Source organism: Globicephala melas, chromosome 7, assembly GCF_963455315.2.
Source record: "Globicephala melas chromosome 7, mGloMel1.2, whole genome shotgun sequence".
Classification (NCBI taxonomy): domain Eukaryota; kingdom Metazoa; phylum Chordata; class Mammalia; order Artiodactyla; family Delphinidae; genus Globicephala; species Globicephala melas.
In genome coordinates this window covers 56,485,411-56,505,810 of record NC_083320.1, presented here as the reverse complement: position 1 = coordinate 56,505,810, position 20,400 = coordinate 56,485,411, and the positions used below count along the sequence as shown (strand labels likewise).

At 34.1% G+C, this 20,400-nt stretch overlaps 1 protein-coding gene across 2 annotated transcripts in view; it reads left to right on the top strand.

The window, feature by feature from the left end:
* The window catches only part of MTX2 (metaxin 2), a 63,516-nt gene extending 47,577 nt beyond the window's left edge, over window positions 1-15,939 (top strand). Inside the window, exons 5-10 of one of the 2 annotated variants that reach the window (XM_030851240.2) lie at window positions 3,932-4,008; window positions 5,262-5,354; window positions 5,862-5,900; window positions 6,286-6,411; window positions 7,631-7,707; window positions 15,473-15,939. In XM_030851240.2, the coding sequence (XP_030707100.1) occupies window positions 3,932-4,008; window positions 5,262-5,354; window positions 5,862-5,900; window positions 6,286-6,411; window positions 7,631-7,707; window positions 15,473-15,647 (587 nt within the window). In that variant the 3' untranslated portion in view covers window positions 15,648-15,939. The remainder of the gene's footprint in view (window positions 1-3,931; window positions 4,009-5,261; window positions 5,355-5,861; window positions 5,901-6,285; window positions 6,412-7,630; window positions 7,708-15,472) is intronic. The other variant, XM_060302229.1, reaches the window with a different exon arrangement.
* Window positions 15,940-20,400: the final 4,461 nt, after the last annotated feature.

Below are 20,400 nucleotides of genomic sequence, written 5' to 3'. Positions count from 1 at the left end.
TACATAGGTTTTATAAACTTTATTGAATTCTGGTGAAATGAATTATATTGGGTTCTGTCCATCTTCTTCCTCTGTGTAGTCATACAAAGAGTGTAGATATACATATAAAAAGGTTAGTAATCTAATACTAAAGTTAATATCTTTGACAAATCAAGGAAAAGCCATATAGCTTATCCACCTATTTCCTAAAATGACTGTACTATATGTAGTATTACCTAGGTAGTTATCCATCTTTATAGATTCTAGGAAAGACAAACATAAATAGTATAGAGACTACAATACATGCATATATACATATATGCATAGGAGAAGTCTCCTATAGGTAGATGAAAATGACACTTTCTATTAAGGTATTTAAATTTCATCATCTCTAGTGTTTCTTTCATCATATGATTTGGGTGACCGTGGGAATGTGTTATATTTTATTTGCTTGTTTGATCTGGTTGTTGGTAGATTTTTAAAGCAGAGAACATCATGGAATAGACCACTTGGCTAAGAGTTAGGAAATTTTTAGTCTAACCCTTCTGTGACTTTGTCACATGTTAACAGTTTTCTTGGGAAATTTCACTTCTTTTCTTTGAGCCTCAGTGGCTTCATCTGTAATATGAGATGGTTGCATTAGATGACATCCAAGGTCCTTTCTATTTCTAATATTCTCTGAATAAATAAACTTGCTTGGCAACATCTTGCTTTCTTTAAATATAAAAGTTCCCAAAATGATTATTCTGCCTAAAATGAGAAGCAGGGCCTTTGGGGTTTTTTTTATGACCTTTGATTGGTGCCAGAGAATAACTGTCTCACTCTGCTTTTGCCTGATCACCTCCAATAATAAGGATATAACACTGGCTCCACCTTAAGTCAGGCTAGTGACAGAAAACATTATTTACTTCTAACTTGTTGCCTTGATTTTTTAAAAAAATTAATTAATTAATTTTTTGGCTGCATTGGGTCTTCGTTGCTGTGCATGGGCTTTCTCTAGTTGTGGCGAGCAGGGGCTACTCTTCATTGCGGTGCATGGGCTTCTCATTGTGGTGGCTTCTCTTGTTGCGGAGCATGGGCTTTAGGCGCCTGAGCTTCAGTAGTTGTGGCACGTGGGCTCAGTATTTGTGGTTCGCGGGCTCTAGAGCGCAAGCTCAGTAGTTGTGGAATGTGGGCTTAGTTGCTCCATGGCATGTGAGATCTTCCTGGACCAGGGCTCAAACCCGTGTCCCCTGTATTGGCAGGTGGATTCTTATCCACTGCACCACCAGGTAAGTTCCTTGTTGCCTTGATTTTTATTTATTTCTTTGTATTTAGAGATATATGAGTATTCAATTGGCTACCCACACTGCTTCCCTGCTTCAGAATCTACAATGCTCAAAGTATTTTTAAGAAAAGAAATAAAATACAGGCATACCTTGAGATACTGTGGGGTTTGGTTCCAGACCACCACAGTAAAGCGAATATCACAATAAAGTGAGTCACATGGATATTTTTGGTTTCCCAATGCATATAAAAGTTATGTTTACACTGTACTGTAGTCTGTTAAGTGTGAAATAACATTGTGGCTAAAAAAACACTATACATATCTCCATTAGGAATATTTTATTGCTAAAAAATGCTAACCATCATCTGAGCCTTCAGTGAGTCAAAACCTTTTTGCGGGCGGAGGGTCTTACCTCCATATTGATGGCTGCTGGCTGATCAGGGTGGTGGTTGCTGAAGGTTGGGATGGCTCTGGCCATTTCTTATTGTTTCTTTCATTCATTAATTCATTCACTAATTGATTGATTGATTGCTGCGTTGGGTCTTCGTTGCTGTGCGCGGGCCCCCTCCAGTTGCGGTCAGTGGGGGCCACTCTTCGTTGTGGTGTGTGGGCTTCTCATTGCAGTGTCTTCCCTTGTTGTGGAGCATGGGCTCTAGGTGCATGGGCTTCAGTAGTTGTGGCACATGGCATCAGTAGTTGTGGCTTGCGGGCTGTAGCGTGTAGGCTCAGTAGCTGTGGCGCACGGGCTCAGTTGCTCCGCAGTATGTGGGATCTTCCCGGACCAGGTCTCGAACCTGTGTCCCGTGCATTGGCAGGCGGATTCTCAACCACTGTGCCACCAGGGAAGTCCCTGGCCATTTCTTAAAATAAGACAGCATTGAAGTTTGCCTTTTCGATTGACTCTTCCTTTCACAAACGATTTCTCTGTAGCATGGAATGCTGTTTGATAGCATTTTACCCACAGTAGAACGTCTTTCAGAATTGCAGTCAGTCCTCTCAAGCCCTGGTGCTGTTTTATAAACTAAGTTTATGTAATATTCTAAATCCTTTGTTGTCATTTCAACAGTCTTCACAGCATCTTCACTAAGAGTAGATTTTATTTCAAGAAACCACTTTCTTTGCTCATCCATAAGAAGCAACTCCTCATCCTTTAAAGTTTTATATTTATAACAAATATAATAATAATGAAAATGTTTGAAGTATTGTGAAAATTACCAAAATGTGATACAGAGACATAAAGTAAGCAAATGCTGTTGGAAAAATGGCACCAATACACTTACTCAATTCGGGGTTGCCACATACCTTCAGTTTGTAAAAACACGCAATATCTGCAAAGCACAATAAAGCAAAGTACAATAAGACAAGGTATGCCAGTATAAACTCTGTCTTCCAAGAACTCCAAACTGGATAATGAAAATGAGAAATATACTTTGATCTCAAAATGTACCACCACAAAATACTCTTCGGTCTAGACATTCATTCACAAATCGTTTTCATTCTTTGGTCATATTATCTCAGAGGACCTGCACTATTTCTATCAGTATAGTAGTTACAAAGATATTATCCTAAGTTTAAAAAGAGTATGATCTAATTATTAATGCAGATAAGAAATTTTTTTCTCTTTTGAAAGATTTATAAAGCGGTAGAAAAAAGGAATGCAGAATTCAGTGTTTTTATATTGGTAAATGGAAATGTCTTCTAAATACCTCTGTTGAGTTGTATTCCAAAAGGCCTGCCTTTCCTTTGTAATGTCCTGTGGACGCAGATGAAGCTTTTGTTGGTGCTGTGCACCTCATCCATTACCCTCAGGCTGTCTAAGCCAGAGAGGAGTGAATCTCTTGAAAAGGACCACGAAGAAGCCAGCTGTTAGTGTGAACTCTATTTGAACTAGGTCTGACAAAGTTTCATCCTCTAGCATTTGAGGTAGACTTTATTGCTATTTGGAGATCATCATCTCTGATAATTTCATCTATTATTAGTATTTAAAAAAATGAAATATTACTTTTTTAATGTGGCATTTATTTAGGGAAACCAGTTTTTGTAAGCATACTAATTCTTTTTTCCCCACATGTGTTGGGAGCATACTTTGTATTATAATTTATAAGCTAGCATACCTTCAAAGATTGTTATTGTCTTAATTCCTGAAATTTTTGAGTCAGATAACATTTATTAATGCACCATTATGTGCTTAAACAATTGATCTGAATGGGTACCTGAGATTTGAAAGTAGTAGATGTAAAAAAAAAAAAAATAAGCTTCATAAATGTAGCTTAAATATAGATTGATTCATTGTACTCTGAAGGGAAGGCCTAGTTTAATTTTTTCGGATCTATCAGTGGTCATGAACCAATGACTAGGCTTGGTTCATATAATTTGAATAATTAGTATTTACTGCTATATAGTGATTTATTAGTGTTAGCTCTGAAAAGGGAATATTTTGATCTGTTATTACATATAAGAACTCTAGAAATGAATCTCCTTTTTTTTCTTTTGTTTTAAAATTAGTAATTAATGTTTAAAAATTTTTAGAATTTAACATACGCATTTAACTATAATTTTCAAAAGTCATAGTGTTAGGAAACTGTGTGTATTAATAAAACATATCCCAGTTTTGTGTTGATTTCCTTTTTAGCACAAACTTTAATTTATGAAGAGTGTTTTCACATTTTTTTTCCCCCTCAACAGGTAAAGTACCTTTTATTCACGTAGGAAATCAAGTAGTATCGGAACTTGGTCCAATAGTCCAATTCGTTAAAGCCAAGGTAATAAAAAAGATATTAAATGCATTTGATCACAGTTACTTTTAAATAAGTCATTCATCATTCTTTAGGGTGTTGTAACATTTACGTTGATTTTAACCTAGTTTTACAAAATGCTGATATAAACTACCAGAGAAATATTTCTAAAGAGTAAGTTTTTCCCCCCATAATGTAAGTCAGTGGCAGAAGAGGCCATTTGACTTTTACAAAGTGATAGATAATTTTCTAACTCATGCTTAAGAGAATTTTGGTCACAAATGAAAACTCTTCATTGTTGTAAAATATCAGGTTAACCTTTGAGAAGGGAGTTATAGAATATGTTTAAAAGTTGAATGTATCAATGCTAATTTACCCATTTGAATTATTATTCAGTTTAGATTTTAATAGTTATCAAAGAACAACCTCCATTAACATTTTGGGGAACATGCTTCCAGAATTTTTTTTTGCATATGTAGAAAAATACAGGTCATACTATTATGTATTATTTTGCAAACTGCCTTTTAAAATCATCAGTGTGTTTTGAAATTCTTCCATTTAATGACTATAGATATATGTTATCCTTTTAAATTGTTGTATAATATTCTATCATATGGATGTATTATGATTTATTTAAGTCTTTATTGATGGACACTGAAGTTGTTGCCAATTTTCTGCTGTTATTGAGTGCTAATACAAATATTCTTGTACGTACACCTTTGTACACTCGTTAAGTTATCTCCTTAGGATAAATTCCTAAGAGTGATAATACAGTGTTATAGGGTATGCATTTTAAAAATCTTACAACTAAAGCTTATACTATTTTATGCATCTACTCATTACTATACTGTATTAGAATTTAAAAATTAGTGTCTATTTCCCTATCCTTTACTAATAACATTTAAGAAAATCTTTGACCACTTTATAAGTAACACATGTCAATCTTTGGAATTTATTTTATTACTAAAAAGGTTAGTCTCTTAAAAAAAACAAGGTTTACTGACCATCGCTCTTTTCTTCTTTTGTGAAATAATAATGTAATTTTGTCTCTTGAAAGATACATTTTTATAATGACAAGTAAATACTTATTAATATTTTGTAGTGATAGCAAAGTATTATTTTTTCACATAAAATAATTATGTTTTAGGGGGCATTTTGGAAATGAATCCATTGGACATTTACAGTAAAACATTGATGTTGTATTACTTGGTAGTAAGATAACTGAAAGTTTTTGTATATTTAATATGATGCTCTTTTAAAGTTTTTTAAATTCCCTTTAGGGCCATTCTCTTAGTGATGGGCTGGATGAAGTCCAAAAAGCAGAAATGAAAGCCTACATGGAATTAGTCAACAATATGCTGTTGACTGCAGAGGTATAATAGAAGATAATAGGCCTTGAAAATAAGCTTTTTCTCTCATAAAAGATCATTTTTCTTATGGGTTATGTTAAAGTTACTGAAAAATAGGAAAACAGTCAAGCCACTTCTAGGGCTAGTGTCGTTAACCAAATTATTTGATCATTATCATTGAACAAGTTGCCTGATATTATCATTTCTAGTTTTTCTGTTTGTAAACAGGAGTGACTCTTGCCCACTCATTATTTTATTTTGGTCTTGTGAAATTCACTTAAATGGTATCTGTAAAATACTTTAATGGCATTTAGAGATGTATTCTATGAATAAGAAATATTTTTATAGGTACCACCATTAAGTTTACTAATTCTGTGTAGCAACATTAGCCAAGAAAAAACAAAAACAACCCTCACATATGTGACTTTTATGACGTTAGCTTATAAAAAATTACCCTGGCAAGAAGTAACTTTCTTTATCCATTTTCTCTTTGATACTTTAAAGTTTTGGTGACTGTTTTTTTTTTCCTAGTTGTATCTTCAGTGGTGTGATGAAGCTACTGTAGGGGAGGTGAGTGGTTCTGCAACATTTATCTTAATTAAAATTTAATGAAAAAACACTTTTGCTCAGAATCATAAGTCCCTGCTCATAAATGAAACATTGTGGTTTATACCATTAGTGATATAGTTTTTCACTTTAATTTTGCTTGCACATATGTTTTAGGGAAGCTGTGTGTCATTGTTTGATATAACTGGTTGCAGAGTATGTGAAAGTTTATATATTTTTAAAGAGAATGGTTTAAAATTTTAATTTTTAGATTGCAAGCTATGTTTTGTTTTATTTTTTCAGATTGCTCTGTTTGTGGTCTCTGGAAATATATTTCCCTTAGAATTTTATTTGTGAAAACAGGCTATGTCTTTAGAATCATGTTTTTAACATAATCTTTTTGCTTTAGATCACTCATGCTAGGTATGGATCTCCTTACCCTTGGCCTCTGAATCATATTTTGGCCTATCAGAAACAGTGGGAAGTCAAACGTAAGATGAAAGCTATTGGATGGGGTAACAAGACACTGGACCAGGTCAGTTCAGATTGAAGTTGGTAAAACCCTCAACTTTAATACATAAAGAAAAAAGATTTTTAATTGTTGGTCCTTTAAAAAAAAATCCCAGGGGACTTCCTGGCGGTCCAGTGGTTAAGACTCTGCACTTCCAATGCAGGGGGTGCCAGTTCCATCCCAGGTCGGGGAGCTAAGATCCCACATGCTGCGCGGCGCAGCCAAAAAAACACACTAACTCCCAACATAATAAAAAAAATTAACAAAACATTTGCTCTTATTTTCTCTGACATGAAGTACTTTTTTGTTTTATAAAAATCACACATGCTTATTGTAAAACAAATTATGTAATACCAAAAACTTCAAAAACGGAATAAAAGTTGGCTGGAATCCTACCATCTAGAAATTGCCACTGTTAACTATATGGAGAACATTCTTCTAGGTGTCTCTTAATAACATTTTCTTTAAATGGGGTCATAGTATAACTGCCACTCTATAACCTAATTTTTTTTATCCATTCAGCAATACATTGTGGACATTTTTTTATGCCAATAAATATAGATCTGCAGCATCAGGGCTTAAAAAGAAAAACCCAACCCTATTAGATGCAGTGCTTAATATACCTGCTTTTCTTTGGTCTTAAATTTACTGAAGTAGCAAAATTATAAAAATATATATCTTGTCAAGGTCATGAGTTTGAGCATCATTAAGCTAATTAACGTCTCATTTTCAAGGATACCCCTAGTCCTAGTCAGCCAACTCATTGATGTGTGCCGTTGGCCACAAGGGGGATTGGGTAAATGAAGAGAGATGGAGTAAATAAAATCTATTTCCACTAGTGGGAAAACAATTCAAATGATTTTTACTCATGGTAGGTCAGCAGTGTCATCTTTATGAAGCAGATTTTTTAATATATGTGAAGTCATTTGATTATATGGATTCAGGAAAACATTTTTGTAGGGAGTAGAATTTTGAGATAAAAACTTTCTTGATCATAATCCTTATAAGTAACTTAAATGTACTTGTATTTAAAGGAAATTTGCTTTCAAATTTTCTTCCGGTTTCTTGTATAGAAATTATTACGTATGTTCTCTATGTGGTCTATAGTCTGATTTAAATATACTAAAAATGGTTACCTAAATTTATATTTTTATTATAAACTATGATACATATTAAGTTTTAGACACATTTTATTGCTTTGCTAATTTAAATATTTTTCTCTGGGGTCTGTTGCTTGTGTTAGGTCTTAGAAGATGTAGACCAGTGCTGTCAAGCTCTTTCTCAAAGACTGGGAACACAACCGTATTTCTTCAATAAGCAGTAAGAATTTATTCTTTTTAGTTAGTTTCTTTTCTGTATTATTATTTTATCATACATGTCGTATCAAACATTTTATCATAGAGGAATTGTTTTATCAAGAAATATTTACGAAAAGATTTAGTTATATTAAAGTTCATTTTTGCATTCATTAACCATTTAATTTCTTGGGTGTCAGGCATAGCACTAGCTTCTGGGAGACCAAGATTTCTAAAATGCAGTGCTAGCTATTAAGAATTTTCTCCTGAGGGTAGACAATGTAAACCAGTCATTATTGTATGATATGATAGAGGTTCTACTAGAGGTAGTTCAAGGTGCTTTGTATGGAACTATGACATGTTAACAAAATCTGAGCTTGCAAACTACTATTAAAACGTGAAGTGTAGCCATACTTGTCTGTAAAGGATGATACCCTGAGGACTAGAAAAGTGAATAAAACTAAACTGTAAACAATATTGTTGGATGGACAAGCATTATGATGAACTTTTCTTTTAAAATTTAATGAAAATATTTGTAAAGCATAGAAATAATTGTGAAGGATATAGATTGAATATATGTATGTGTATATATGTAAATTGAGTAATTCATGTTTTATTAAGACAGAATTTTTTTGTAATTTGGAAAATAATATCTAACATAGGCAAAGAATGAATTTTCCTTTTTTTTTTAAAGTTACAATTTTAGTATATCAGAATCAGCTATCCTGTGATCCAGTTTAAGATGGGTTTAAATTAGCATTTTAACCTCATTGGTTTGCTTAGAATTCTAATCTTTTCTTGGCTTTTTAATAAAAATCTCTTGACTTTTAGATTGATAATTTTTTTTTAAATTTTTTAAATTTTTTATTTTTTGGGGTACACGGGCCTCTCACTGCTGTAGCCTCTCCCGTTGCGGAGCACAGGCTCTGGACGCGCAGACTCAGCGGCCATGGCTCACGGGCCCAGCCGCTCCGCGGCATGTGGGATCTTCCCGGACCGGGGCACGAACCCGTGTCCCCTGCATCGGCAGGTGGACTCTCAACCACTGCGCCACCAGGGAAGCCCTAGATTGATAATTTTTAAAAAGGTTTATTTGTTATTATTTACATCTTCATAGGCATTCATCTATAGCTATATCAAACATCTTTTGGTAGAGATGTTAATATTTGTAGCAAAAATGGCTATGGTGATAGCTTGGAAATATTAAAGTTATATTAATGTATGTGCTATACAACTGATATTAAAATAAAATTGGGCTCTGTTGATCTTTGAAGCAGAAAGGTCATAGAGTTCAAACCATGAAATCCTGGTAGGTAAAGTTTCTACAGCTATGTTCTTATTTCTAGTGATGTTTGCTATGCTGATTCTAGTTGTTTCGTCTCTAATACAAAAGAAAGGTATCAAAATGTTAGTATTATGTAGTCCCCTTTCTTTCTGATATAGGAATTCTTAGGAGCTGAAAAGCTCAGAAGGGGTGCATTTTATTGTTTGAAGTGCATCACTCTGTTTTAGGAGTTAGTTTTGTTATGCACCCTGTCTCCATGGGAAGCCAGGATAATAGATCTAACTTATTTTTCTCCTCATTGAAACTCAGTGTCAAAGAGTTAGTAACCAGGTATCATTTGGCATGTGATTCAGTGGAAATATCAAGAAATATTTTTCTTCATAAGGGTATAATTATTATTATTTTTAACAACCTTATTGGAGTATAATTACTTTACAATGGTGTGTTAGTTTCTGCTTTATAACAAAGTGAATCAGCTGTACATATATCCCCATATCTCCTCGCTATTGCATCTCCCTCGCATCTTCCCTATCCCACCCCTCTAGGTGGTCACAAAGCACCGAGCTATTTTACACTACCAAATGTAAAATAGATAACTAGTAGGAAGCAGCTGCATAGCCCAGGGAGATCAGCTCGGGTATAATTATTTTTAAACTTGTAATGAAAAATTCAAAATTTAGAATAGGTACAAAAACAATTGAGAAACTGTTTAACTGGTATTAAGATGTAGGTTTTTGAAATAATTTTACCTTATATGAGACTTAGATAAACATTTTTATGATTGAAGTATAGAATAGTTTTAATTTTTAGTTTTAATTGTTTAATATTAAAATTTATTTCCCTGTGTATCCTCTCCTTACCCTCTAAAATTAGAATCAGCTTTTTTTCTAGCTTACCTACTAGACATGTTGAGAGGCCTCATGAAAGAAACTCAGTAGCTTTACTTGATGTGAGAAAGGGAAAGATAGTTGAGGGAGATCTTGCAGCAAGAATAGTAATTGGGAAAAGAGGACAAAGAAGCTAAATGGTGGAAAGGAAAAAGGAAAGCGAATTTGAAAAAAATTAGAAATAATACAAAGTAGATACTAACAATTGTCCTTTTTATCTTTCATAATATATAGTTGGTAGCTTTTAAATATTTAAATCATATTTCTAAAATGCAGCTCAAACAAAATCTGTGTTATCTGTTGAATCTGTGATCTTGCTGATGTGATATCTGTTAACACACCTACACAAAGACTGGGTAATTTATTCCCTTTCACCTGGTGAGTGCATTTGGAATAAAAAACCAGAACTGTTCTTGAAGTGATATTTTCATGTTACCTTTTTAATAAAGGGGAAGAAGAAGAAAAAAATAATTTTTCTAAATGTAATCAGAATAGAAAGAGTTAATACTACTCCAAAGCATTTATGAGCTCCTTGAGGGTTTTTGTTTTCCAAACAAAACCTATTAGAGGAAGCTCAGTAAATGTTGGTTAAGACTAGATTAAATTGAATGAGAAATTGGAAAAGGAGTTAGGTTTGAAAAAGAAAAAGTACTGCTATTAACCATTAAGTAAATGGTAAAATTTGAAAATATACCTTCATATACTGATAGGAAAGTATTTTGAAGAAATGATGCAAAAATTATACTTGGGAACCTTAAGAAAAATTTCAGGGGGTAATGGGATTTCATTGAAGTTTATTCAACTGAGAAATCACTAGTTAAGAAAATTAAGGGGAAATTGCTCAAAAATATCCAAAAGCAAAATATAGCAAAGTTGATGGCAAGGGGCTTGATTTACAAATTTGAATGATAGTCCCAAAGATCAGTGATTGATACATAAAGAAAGGATATGTAGATTATTTCTGTTAGTATGAAGAAATGACAAGTTAATAGTATAATGGGAAAGAAAAATTGGGGAACATTCAGACAAAATTAATGTTTTTGAAACTAGACTGTGAAACGTATCAGAAAGAGAGAAAGAAATATGGAACCATAATAATTGAAGAAAAAGATAAGTACAAAAAAATTTTTAGTGGGAAAGGTTAGGAAAACATTTGCATTTTATGGTACTGTTTTTATTTTGATATTCAAATGAAAGAATAGTAGATAATCGGTGGATGTTAGCTGAACCTGTTGTGGCAGCGATTTTACAATATATTTATGTAAATCAAACCATCATGTTGTACACCTTAAACTTACACAGTGATGTATGTTAATTATTTGCCAATAAAACTGGAAAAAAAAAGAATAGTAGGTAACCAACAGAAATGTGGAAAGAATGATAATGCAAGATGAGAAGGCAACAATGTGAAAGTTGTTGAAGGTCTTAGGAGGAGAGTTGCTATCTATATCCAAATTACAATCTACAAACTACTTAGTAAGCAGAAGGGTGGAAATGTTATGTTTTCTCTCCATATTGTATAGAAAAGGTAATTAAAACTGGAGGTACATGAAATCTTGGCTTGATTAAACAGTTCAGTGGAAGTATTGGCTAAAGTGTAATTTTTTGTCCTTGTCTCTCATAGGAGTTGCAAATATTTTTCTGAGCTTATTGCTTTTTTTAAAAGTCAGGTTTATCGTGGCATAATTTACAAAAAGTAAAATTGACGCTTTTATGTGTATAGTTCTGTGAGTTTTAGCAGTGGTATACAGTTGTGTCCCCATTACCACAGTGTACTTTTTTTTTTTTTTGAAATATATTTTTGGCTGTGTTGGGTCTTTGTTGCTGCGCACAGGCTTTCTCTAGTTGGGGCGATCAGGGGGCTACTCTTTGTTGCGGTGTGTGGGCTTCTCATTGCAGTGGTTTCTCGTTGTGGAGCACGGGCTCTAGGCGCGTGGGCTTCAGTAGTTGTGGCACGCAGGCTCAGTAGTTGTGCCTCATGGGCTCTAGAGCGCAGGCTCAGTAGTTCTGGCTCATGGGCTTAGTTGCTCTGCGGCATGTGGGATCCTCCCGGACCAGGGCTCGAACCCGTGTCCCCTGCATTGGCAGGCGGATTCTTAACCACTGCGCCACCAGGGAAGCCCACAGTGTACTTTTTAAAAAGAAAGAATTGTGGGAATTGATAACATATATGTCAGAGTCAACTAATATAAGTAGTTGCTGAAATTTGTAAGGATTACAAAAAATATGCATTAAGTTATGTGTGTGTTTTGTTTGATTTAGTATAGTGTATTCTACTTCCTGTTAGATGTTCTAAAAGTAATTTGTCACGAAGTTGCTATCTTTAGGTAACATCAGATCAGTTTTTGTATGCTCATTACCCTACATAATTCAGCACCTTTTGAGTTATGTGGATGTATATTTGAAGCAAATAATATTTTGACGACTTCAGGGGTACTTCTAGACTACTCTGGTTTGAACATACCTTCATTCCTGAGCTCATTCAGAGCCTTCCCTTATTGATAAAAGATGCCCATCTACCCTACTGGAAGTTGCATCAGAGAATATATTCACCTTTTCTTAGGCTCTTGTACAAGAAGCAGAGGGTAGTTAATCCTAAATAAGGATTAGGAAAATAAATCCTAAATTGGTAAGATACACGTTTTAAGAAATATGTTTAGGGATCTGGAAGAGTTGGTGTTTATATTACTTCTCACAAAGTGCCTCAGCTCAATATTTATCCACCTTCTACATCCTTGGTTTTTCTCAGGTATCCATTTGTTATTGATTCTTCATCTGTAATGCTAGGATCATGGTGCTATTAAGTCCCAGGACACTTGTGAGTTTTTAAAACTATCCTATTGACTACCCTCTTAAACATGGCCATAAATTGCACATTTGACTTTGATTAATACTTCATGAATGTGTCAAAAGAGGGAAGGCTTTGGAAGAATGTGAATAACTACTATTGAAAAATTAAATATCCTATACAACTTAGGCAAGATGCTTTCTTTCTCTTTCGTGTATTCATTCAGCAAATAACCATTCAGTTCCTTAGATACTTTGCTAAGAACTGGGGTTATAAAGATATATGCAGTGTTATCTTTAGAGAACTTAGAGTATAATGGGGGAAACATTAAGTAAACAGTTATAGTATGGTATGAGAAGTACTTCACCTTTTTATCGATTCATTAAACAAATATTTATTGAGAACCTACTTTGGGCCAGGCATTGTTGCAGGTGTTGGGGACACAGCAGGAAACAAGTAGACTATGTCCTGGTAGAAAGAGATAGACAGTTAATTAAAAACAAATATTAGATAGTTTTAAGTGCCATATAGAGAATTAAAATAGAATCACATCACAATAAGCGGCTATATGTCCACTTTAGTTTGAGTGGTCAGGGGACGCTGACCACTCAAACTAAGATGTGATATTTAAGTTGTATTCTGAAAAACAAGGAGGAGCCAGCAGTATGAAGTCAAGGGCAGGGTGTTCCAGGCAGCAGGAATAGTTGGGTCAAGGCCCTAAGATTGGCTAGAGTTTATGTTCAAATGGAAGAAGCAAAACCATTTATGGTTGTGTGTAGAGAATGGTAGGAGATGAGGCTGAAGAGGTAAACAGGAGCCAGATCTTCTAAGATTTGTATGTTTTGGATAAGGAGTTTGGCATGTTAGTGTAAGTGGAGTGGAAATTCATTCCAATGTTTTATGCTTGGAGGAGATATAGATAAGTGGTGGCATTCAGGACATGTATTTTGGTGGTTGTGTCTCACCAGGCTTGCTAATGGATATGGGAGGGTAAGAGAAAGAGAGGACTGAAGAGTAACTCAGATTTTTGGCTTGAACAGGTGGTGGGTAGTGGTGACTTTTATTTTGGGAAGATGAGGGGACAAGCAGGTTTGAGATGCTTATTCAGCATTCAAGTGGAATTGTTATATAGGCCTTTGAATGTATGATTCTGGACTTCAGGGGAGAGATTCAGATTGGAGATAAATATTTTAGGAATTAGTGGCATGAAGAGATACAAAGCCATGCAACTATTAAAAGAAGTCATTCATCAGTGGCGATCAAGGCCACATAGCTAGTAAGTGACAGAATTAGGATTTGACGGACCCCCAAATCTGTTTTGCCAAACCAGATTACTGCAACATATTTTTACAGTTTAGGTCGACTAATATGTTTTCTCAGTAACTTTTTCACTGTAGGGCTGACAGCAATAATTAGTTCATAATAATGATGGTATTTTCCCCTTTTGTAATATTGTACTAGTACAGTACAATGAGGGGGCTCAGGGTGCTGACCCTTTGCTGCAGCTGAAAATCCATGTATAACTTTACAGTCAGACCTCTGCATCTGTGGTTCTACATCTGCAGATTCAGTCAACCCTGGATTGTGTAGTATTGTAGTACGTATTTATTGAAAAAAAACCTGCGTGTAAGTGGACCTTCACAGTTCAAACCAGTATTTTTTAAAAATTAATTAATTAATTAATTATTGGCTGCGTTGGGTCTTTGTCGCTACGCACGGGCTTTCTCTAGTTGCAGCGAGTGGGGGCTACTCTTTGTTGCAGTGCACGGGCTTCTCATTGCAGTGGCTTCTCTTGCTGCGGAGCACGGGCTCAGTAGTTGTGGCTCAGGGCTCTAGAGCACAGGCTCAGAGAGGTGTGGTACATGGGCTTAGTTGTGGCGCACGGGCTTAGTTGCTCCGTGGCATGTGAGATCCTCCCAGACAAGGGCTCGAACCCTTGTCCCCTGCATTGGCAGGTGGATTCTTAACTGCTGCGCCACCAGGGAAGCCCTCAAACCAGTGTTGTTCAAGGGTCTACTGTAATTATTTTAATATAATATAGATTGGTGATGTCCCATTTATAGACCGTTAGTAGCAAGGTAGATAAATTTAATCTTTTTATTAGTAATATATAATTAAAGGGAAAGAAAACATAGAAAAAATTTTGTTGAAGCCATTCTTACATCTCCTTCAGAAATCTAAGTTTACTTTTAAAATGGTAAAATTAAAATTAAATCATGTTGTAATATGATGATCAGGTAATCAGGTATCATTCTGTTTTCCTAGCACCACAGTGAAATTCTCTGCTTTGACAGCATTTTGGTTATGCATCTACAAAAGCACTTACTAAATTGTGTTGTGGTAATTTATGTTTTGTGTCCATGTCTTAGAATATCTTTCTTGCTTTTATATCTTTAGCATCTGGCATAATTCCTGGCACACTGGAGACCTGTTGTATATATTTAGTGAATAAATTAATGAATAAAATGAATATGATCATTTACACCAATATTATTATTATTTTAAGGTTACACACTATATAATTCCATTTGTGTGACATTCTTTTTTCTTTTACACCAATATTATTTTAACACAATTAAATGATGCTATTTAAAAAAGCAAGTCACACAACTAGCAAATCGTAGTTTAAAAGATCTTTTTTTCTTTCATATCTTATAACAGAAACTCCAATAAAATAGAATAAATTCTATCAAATTGGGGTAGGATTTATTGCTTACATGACTTTTTTTCCTTTTAAATAGATGAATAAAGTGTTTAAAAAAAATAGTATATAGTCTACCATACAAGTTAAACACTGTTCATGTTACTCTCATTTCTGCTTTTGTCTTAGGCCTACTGAACTAGATGCACTGGTATTTGGCCATCTGTACACCATTCTTACCACACAGTTGACCAATGATGAACTTTCTGAGAAGGTGAAAAACTATAGCAACCTCCTTGCTTTCTGTAGAAGAATCGAACAACACTATTTTGGTAAAGTCAGCTCATCCATCAGATTGTCTTAGAGTTATGTGTTAATTTAGTTATTATTTTTAAAAAGTTTAACTTTTGAAATATATGTTACTTGAATGATATAATAGATAATAGTATCAGAATTTTACAGCCAAAAATACTGCTTTTCACAACCTCAAAACAAATTACGTAATGTATCGTATACGTGTACCTTATACTGCTATTTGTGTATACATTAAAATAATTTTGAATGATTTCATTTGATATGTTGTACTCTATATCTTGAAATTTTTGGTTTCTTTGACACATGTATGCATATAAAAATAAAGCTCAAACAACTGTGTGGCCGGTGTATTTACTTTCTTTCCATCTTTCTGAAAGCTACTCTCTGAGCTTTATACATGGAATAAACAGTGTCTTTTCTAAGGCAATAATTTGTATTCCATACTCCCAAGATTACTTTGTAGATGTAATGCATGGTAAACCTGGTCACGGGAAGAATGTTCTTAACGGTGAGCACTTAGAAAATGCGCATGATTACAAAGTGATTAAATCCTGGAACAGATTACCATTTAAGAGCATTTTTCTTATCTAAACTTTATTGAACTTAAAAACGTTTTATCAGAGCAGCTATAATTTACATTTGATAAAGGGATAAGTTTCAAGGACCTTATTTTTTTGAAACTTCTTTTTGGAGAAAATAATATTTTAATAATGCTGTTTTATTCCTTTTGTGGGGAAGGGAGGATAGATTTCACAGAAGTATCAATTTATACATAAGCATAAAAGATTATATGCTGTATTTCTTTCAATTTTTCTAATATTTTATGTAAAGCCAGAGATGCTATAAAAGAGTCAGATGTACAAATAATTTCTTGAAAATGTCTAGAATAGTAGTACTTCTATATTCCTTTTTATGTACCAGACATTTTAACTCATTTAATCCTTACAAAAACTATGAAGGTTATTATTCCCAGTTCACAGAAGAGGAAATGGAGACACAAAATGGGTAATACCTTGCCCAAGTTCATAGGGTTAGTAAGTGGTAGAGTTGGAATTCAAACCTAGGTGTCTGGCATCTGTTTGGCTTTTAAAGAAAACTACATTTTTTTTTTTTTTAAGATTATAGATTTATACCTTATAAGGGATGTATTAGGTTGTCCTTAGCCCAAGTCCTACATAAACTTTGGGTGCTCCCTTTTGACTATAGTGCTATTTATTATTCTCCTGAACTAATTTTGTAATTTGTTTTATTATTAAAATAAAAAATTCCAAGTTATCTGTGCTTTTGTACAATTTTTATGACAGTTTTTTTTGGTATGTATTTTTATATGCTTGTTTTATACTGAATGATGCTCTTTTAATAATGCCATAGGGCTTCCCTGGTGGCGCAGTGGTTGAGAGTCCACCTGCCGATGCAGGGGATATGGGTTCGTGCCTCGGTCCGGGAAGGTCCAACATGCCGCGGAGTGGCTGGGCCCGTGAGCCATGGCCGCTGAGCCTGCGCGTCTGGAGCCTGTGCTCCGCAATGGGAGAGGTCACAACAGTGAGAGGCCCGCGTACCGCAAAAGAAAAAAAAAAAAATAATGCCATAACGTTCATTTCATAGAACAAGCACCTTCTGTACTCAGTATATAAAATCTAGACTTTTTTCTTCGAGCTTTTTGGATATAAAGATATTACAACAACATGGGCTCTGATATTTTAATCTTAATCATTACAACTGGCTGGCTGTATCATCTTAATATGAGAAACTTTGGCAGACAATGGTTGTTTATTCCAAGTTGAGATATTTACTCTTATTTAAGACTTACTGACTATGGATCACTTTGATAGAGGTCTTGTTTTTCTCTAGTGTTGAGTGAATCACCCTCAAAACAGAATGTCTTAAAAAGTAGAAAACTTGACATTCAGTTGTGGTTATTTAATACCTGCTTTTATCTTTTAAATTTGGGTCCATCAAACCAAGTCACAGTAGCTAAAAATTACCACTGAAAAGCTAGTTTGCTGACCAAAGAGTTAAAGGTTTTGCTGCCAAAACACTTAGGTGTGTACTGAATTTTAAAGTAAGTAGCATGATTCCTTATTTAAATTAAAATTTAAGTCATAAGTAGTGAGAAACTTTAAATCAAGATGGGTATAGTCTACCCTGTCATTTGATGACTTCTGAATGATATACATTGTTGGGTTTAAAATAACTACAGTCATCCAGGACCTCCCACAAATATCAAGATCTTTGGATGCTTAAGTCCCTCATATCAAATGGTACAGTATTTGCAATAACCTACACACATTCTCCCATATACTTTACATCATCTCTAGATGACTCGTAAATGCCATGTAAATAGTTGTAAACACAATGTAAATAGTTGCTGGTGCTAGGCAAATTCAAGTTTTGCTTTTTTGGAACTTCCTGTTTTTTTTTTTTTTTTAAATATTTTAGGTACGCAGTTGGTTGAATCTGCTGATGTGGAAATTGCAGATATGGAGGGCCAACTGTATCTTCTATCAAACCCTTTAGAAGCCCAACTTGTTACTTTTTTAATTGATTTGAATGTTGGATGAGTAGATATTGTATTAATTCATTCCCTAAATCCAGGAAAAGGAGAAATTATAAAATATGTCAATCTAAGAGACTAATATATTTTGATACTTTTTTGATGAATAGATAACAAGTAGTTTTCTTACTGTTGTTTATGATTGTCGTTTAGTGAGAATGAGTAAAAAGCAGTTGTACATTGAGATATTTCAAGATACTACGTTCTAAAGTAAAATTTAAGATATAATTTTTTGCACTTATTTTACTTTCTTGTTTTAAAGTATTACAACCAGTTGCTTCTTATGAGATAATTTGTAAATTTCATTGAGTCAAAAGGAAATATTAAAAAGTTTGATTAGATCGATAGAAATATTTTCCTAATCTATTTTTAAGTTCCTAAGAATTGGGATCGGATTTCTATTTTTCATTTTTTTTTACATTTTTATCAAATTATGGTAATTGAATTTGTCATAAGACTGTAGTAGAATCTCTGGGTATTTCTCCGTTTTTTTGGCCACGCTGGCTTGTGAGATCTTAGTTCCCTGACCAGAGATTGAACCTGGGCCCTCAGCAGTGAAAGCACAGAGTCCTAACCACTGACCGCCAGGGAATTCCCAGTCTGAGTATTTCTACTTAGTCTTGTTTTCTGTGAATAGAAATAATTTTATTTAATACTTAAAATCGGTATGCCTTTTGCTTGTTTTGCCATATTGCAGTAGGACTTCCAGTACAGTGTTGAACAGGAGTAGTGAGAATGGACGTCTTTGCCTTATTCATGATCTTAGGAGGAAAGTATTCAGTCTTTCACCATTAAGTATAATTGTAGGTTTTTGTAGTTAGTTGCCCTTTATCAGGTTGAGAAAATTTCTGTTTCTAGTTTGCTCAGACTTTGTGTGTGTGTGTGTTTCAATCATGAATGAATGGTGTATTTTATCAGAAGCTTTTTCCATATCTGTTGAGGTGATTATATATATTTTTTCCTTTAGACTATAGAAATGGTGAGTTATGTAATTGATTTTCAGATGTTGAATCAACATTAGTTTCCTGGGATAAACCCCATATGGTCAAGATGTATTACTCTTTTTATATATTGTTGGATTTGATTTCCTAGTATTTTGTTAACGATTTTTGTTTCCATATTCATGTGGCATGTTGGTCTCTGGCTGTCTTGTAATGCTTTTTTCTGGGTTTGGTATCAGGTTATTGCTGGTCTCATTAAATGAGTTAGGAAGTATTCCTTCCTCTTCTATACTCTGGAGTTTAGATTCGGTACTACTTTTTTCTTGAATGTTTGGTAGAATTTACCAATGCAGCTAACTAGGCCTGAAGGTTTCTTTGTTGGAAGATTTTAAGCTTAACATTTTTATTTACTTAATAAATTTAGGACTATTCAGATCATCTGTTTCTTCTTGAGTGAGCTTTGGCATGTGCCTTTCAAAGAATTTATTTTCTCTAAGTTGTTGAATTTATGGGCATAGAGTTGTTCTTGGTATTCCGTTTTTATCCTTTCTGTGGTACCTGTAGTGATGTCCTTTCTTTTATTCTTCATATTTGTAATTTTTATCTTCTCTTTTTCTTGGTCAATCTGTGCTAGGTTTATCAATTTTTATTGATCAGCCCCCTCCCCAATCCAGCTTTCGGTTTCATTGATTTTTCTCTGTAGTTTTGTTATTCTCATTTTCTTGTCTACCCTTATTATTATCTCCTTCCTTCTTGCTTTGAGTTTAACTTGCTCTACATTTTATAGTTTTTAAATATAGAAGCATAGACTGATTCAAAGCTTTCCTTTCTAATGTAAGCATCAATGCTAAAAATTTCCCTCAAAGCACTGCTTGGAGGGAATTTTGAAATGCCATGGTTTTATTTTCATTTGGTTCAAAATATTTTCTAATTCCCTTGTGATTTCTTCTTTGACCCATGGGCTATTTGTAAGTGTATTCTTTAATTTGAAAATACTTGAGGATTTCCCAGGTATCTATTATTGATTTCTAGTTTAATTCTGTTGTATTTCTAGAACATATTTTGTATTTCAGTTCGTTTAAATTTGTTAATATTTGCATTATGGTCCAGTGTATGGTTTATCTTGGTGAATGTTCCATGTGTAATTGAAAAGAGTGTGCATTTTTCTGTTATAGTATGGAGAATTCTATATATGTTACGCTCATCTAATTGGTAGTGTTGCTCAGGTCTTTTATATCCTTATTAATTTTCTGCCTACTTGTTCTACATTGCTGAGAGAGGAGTGTTGAATTATGGCTTTTTTTCCC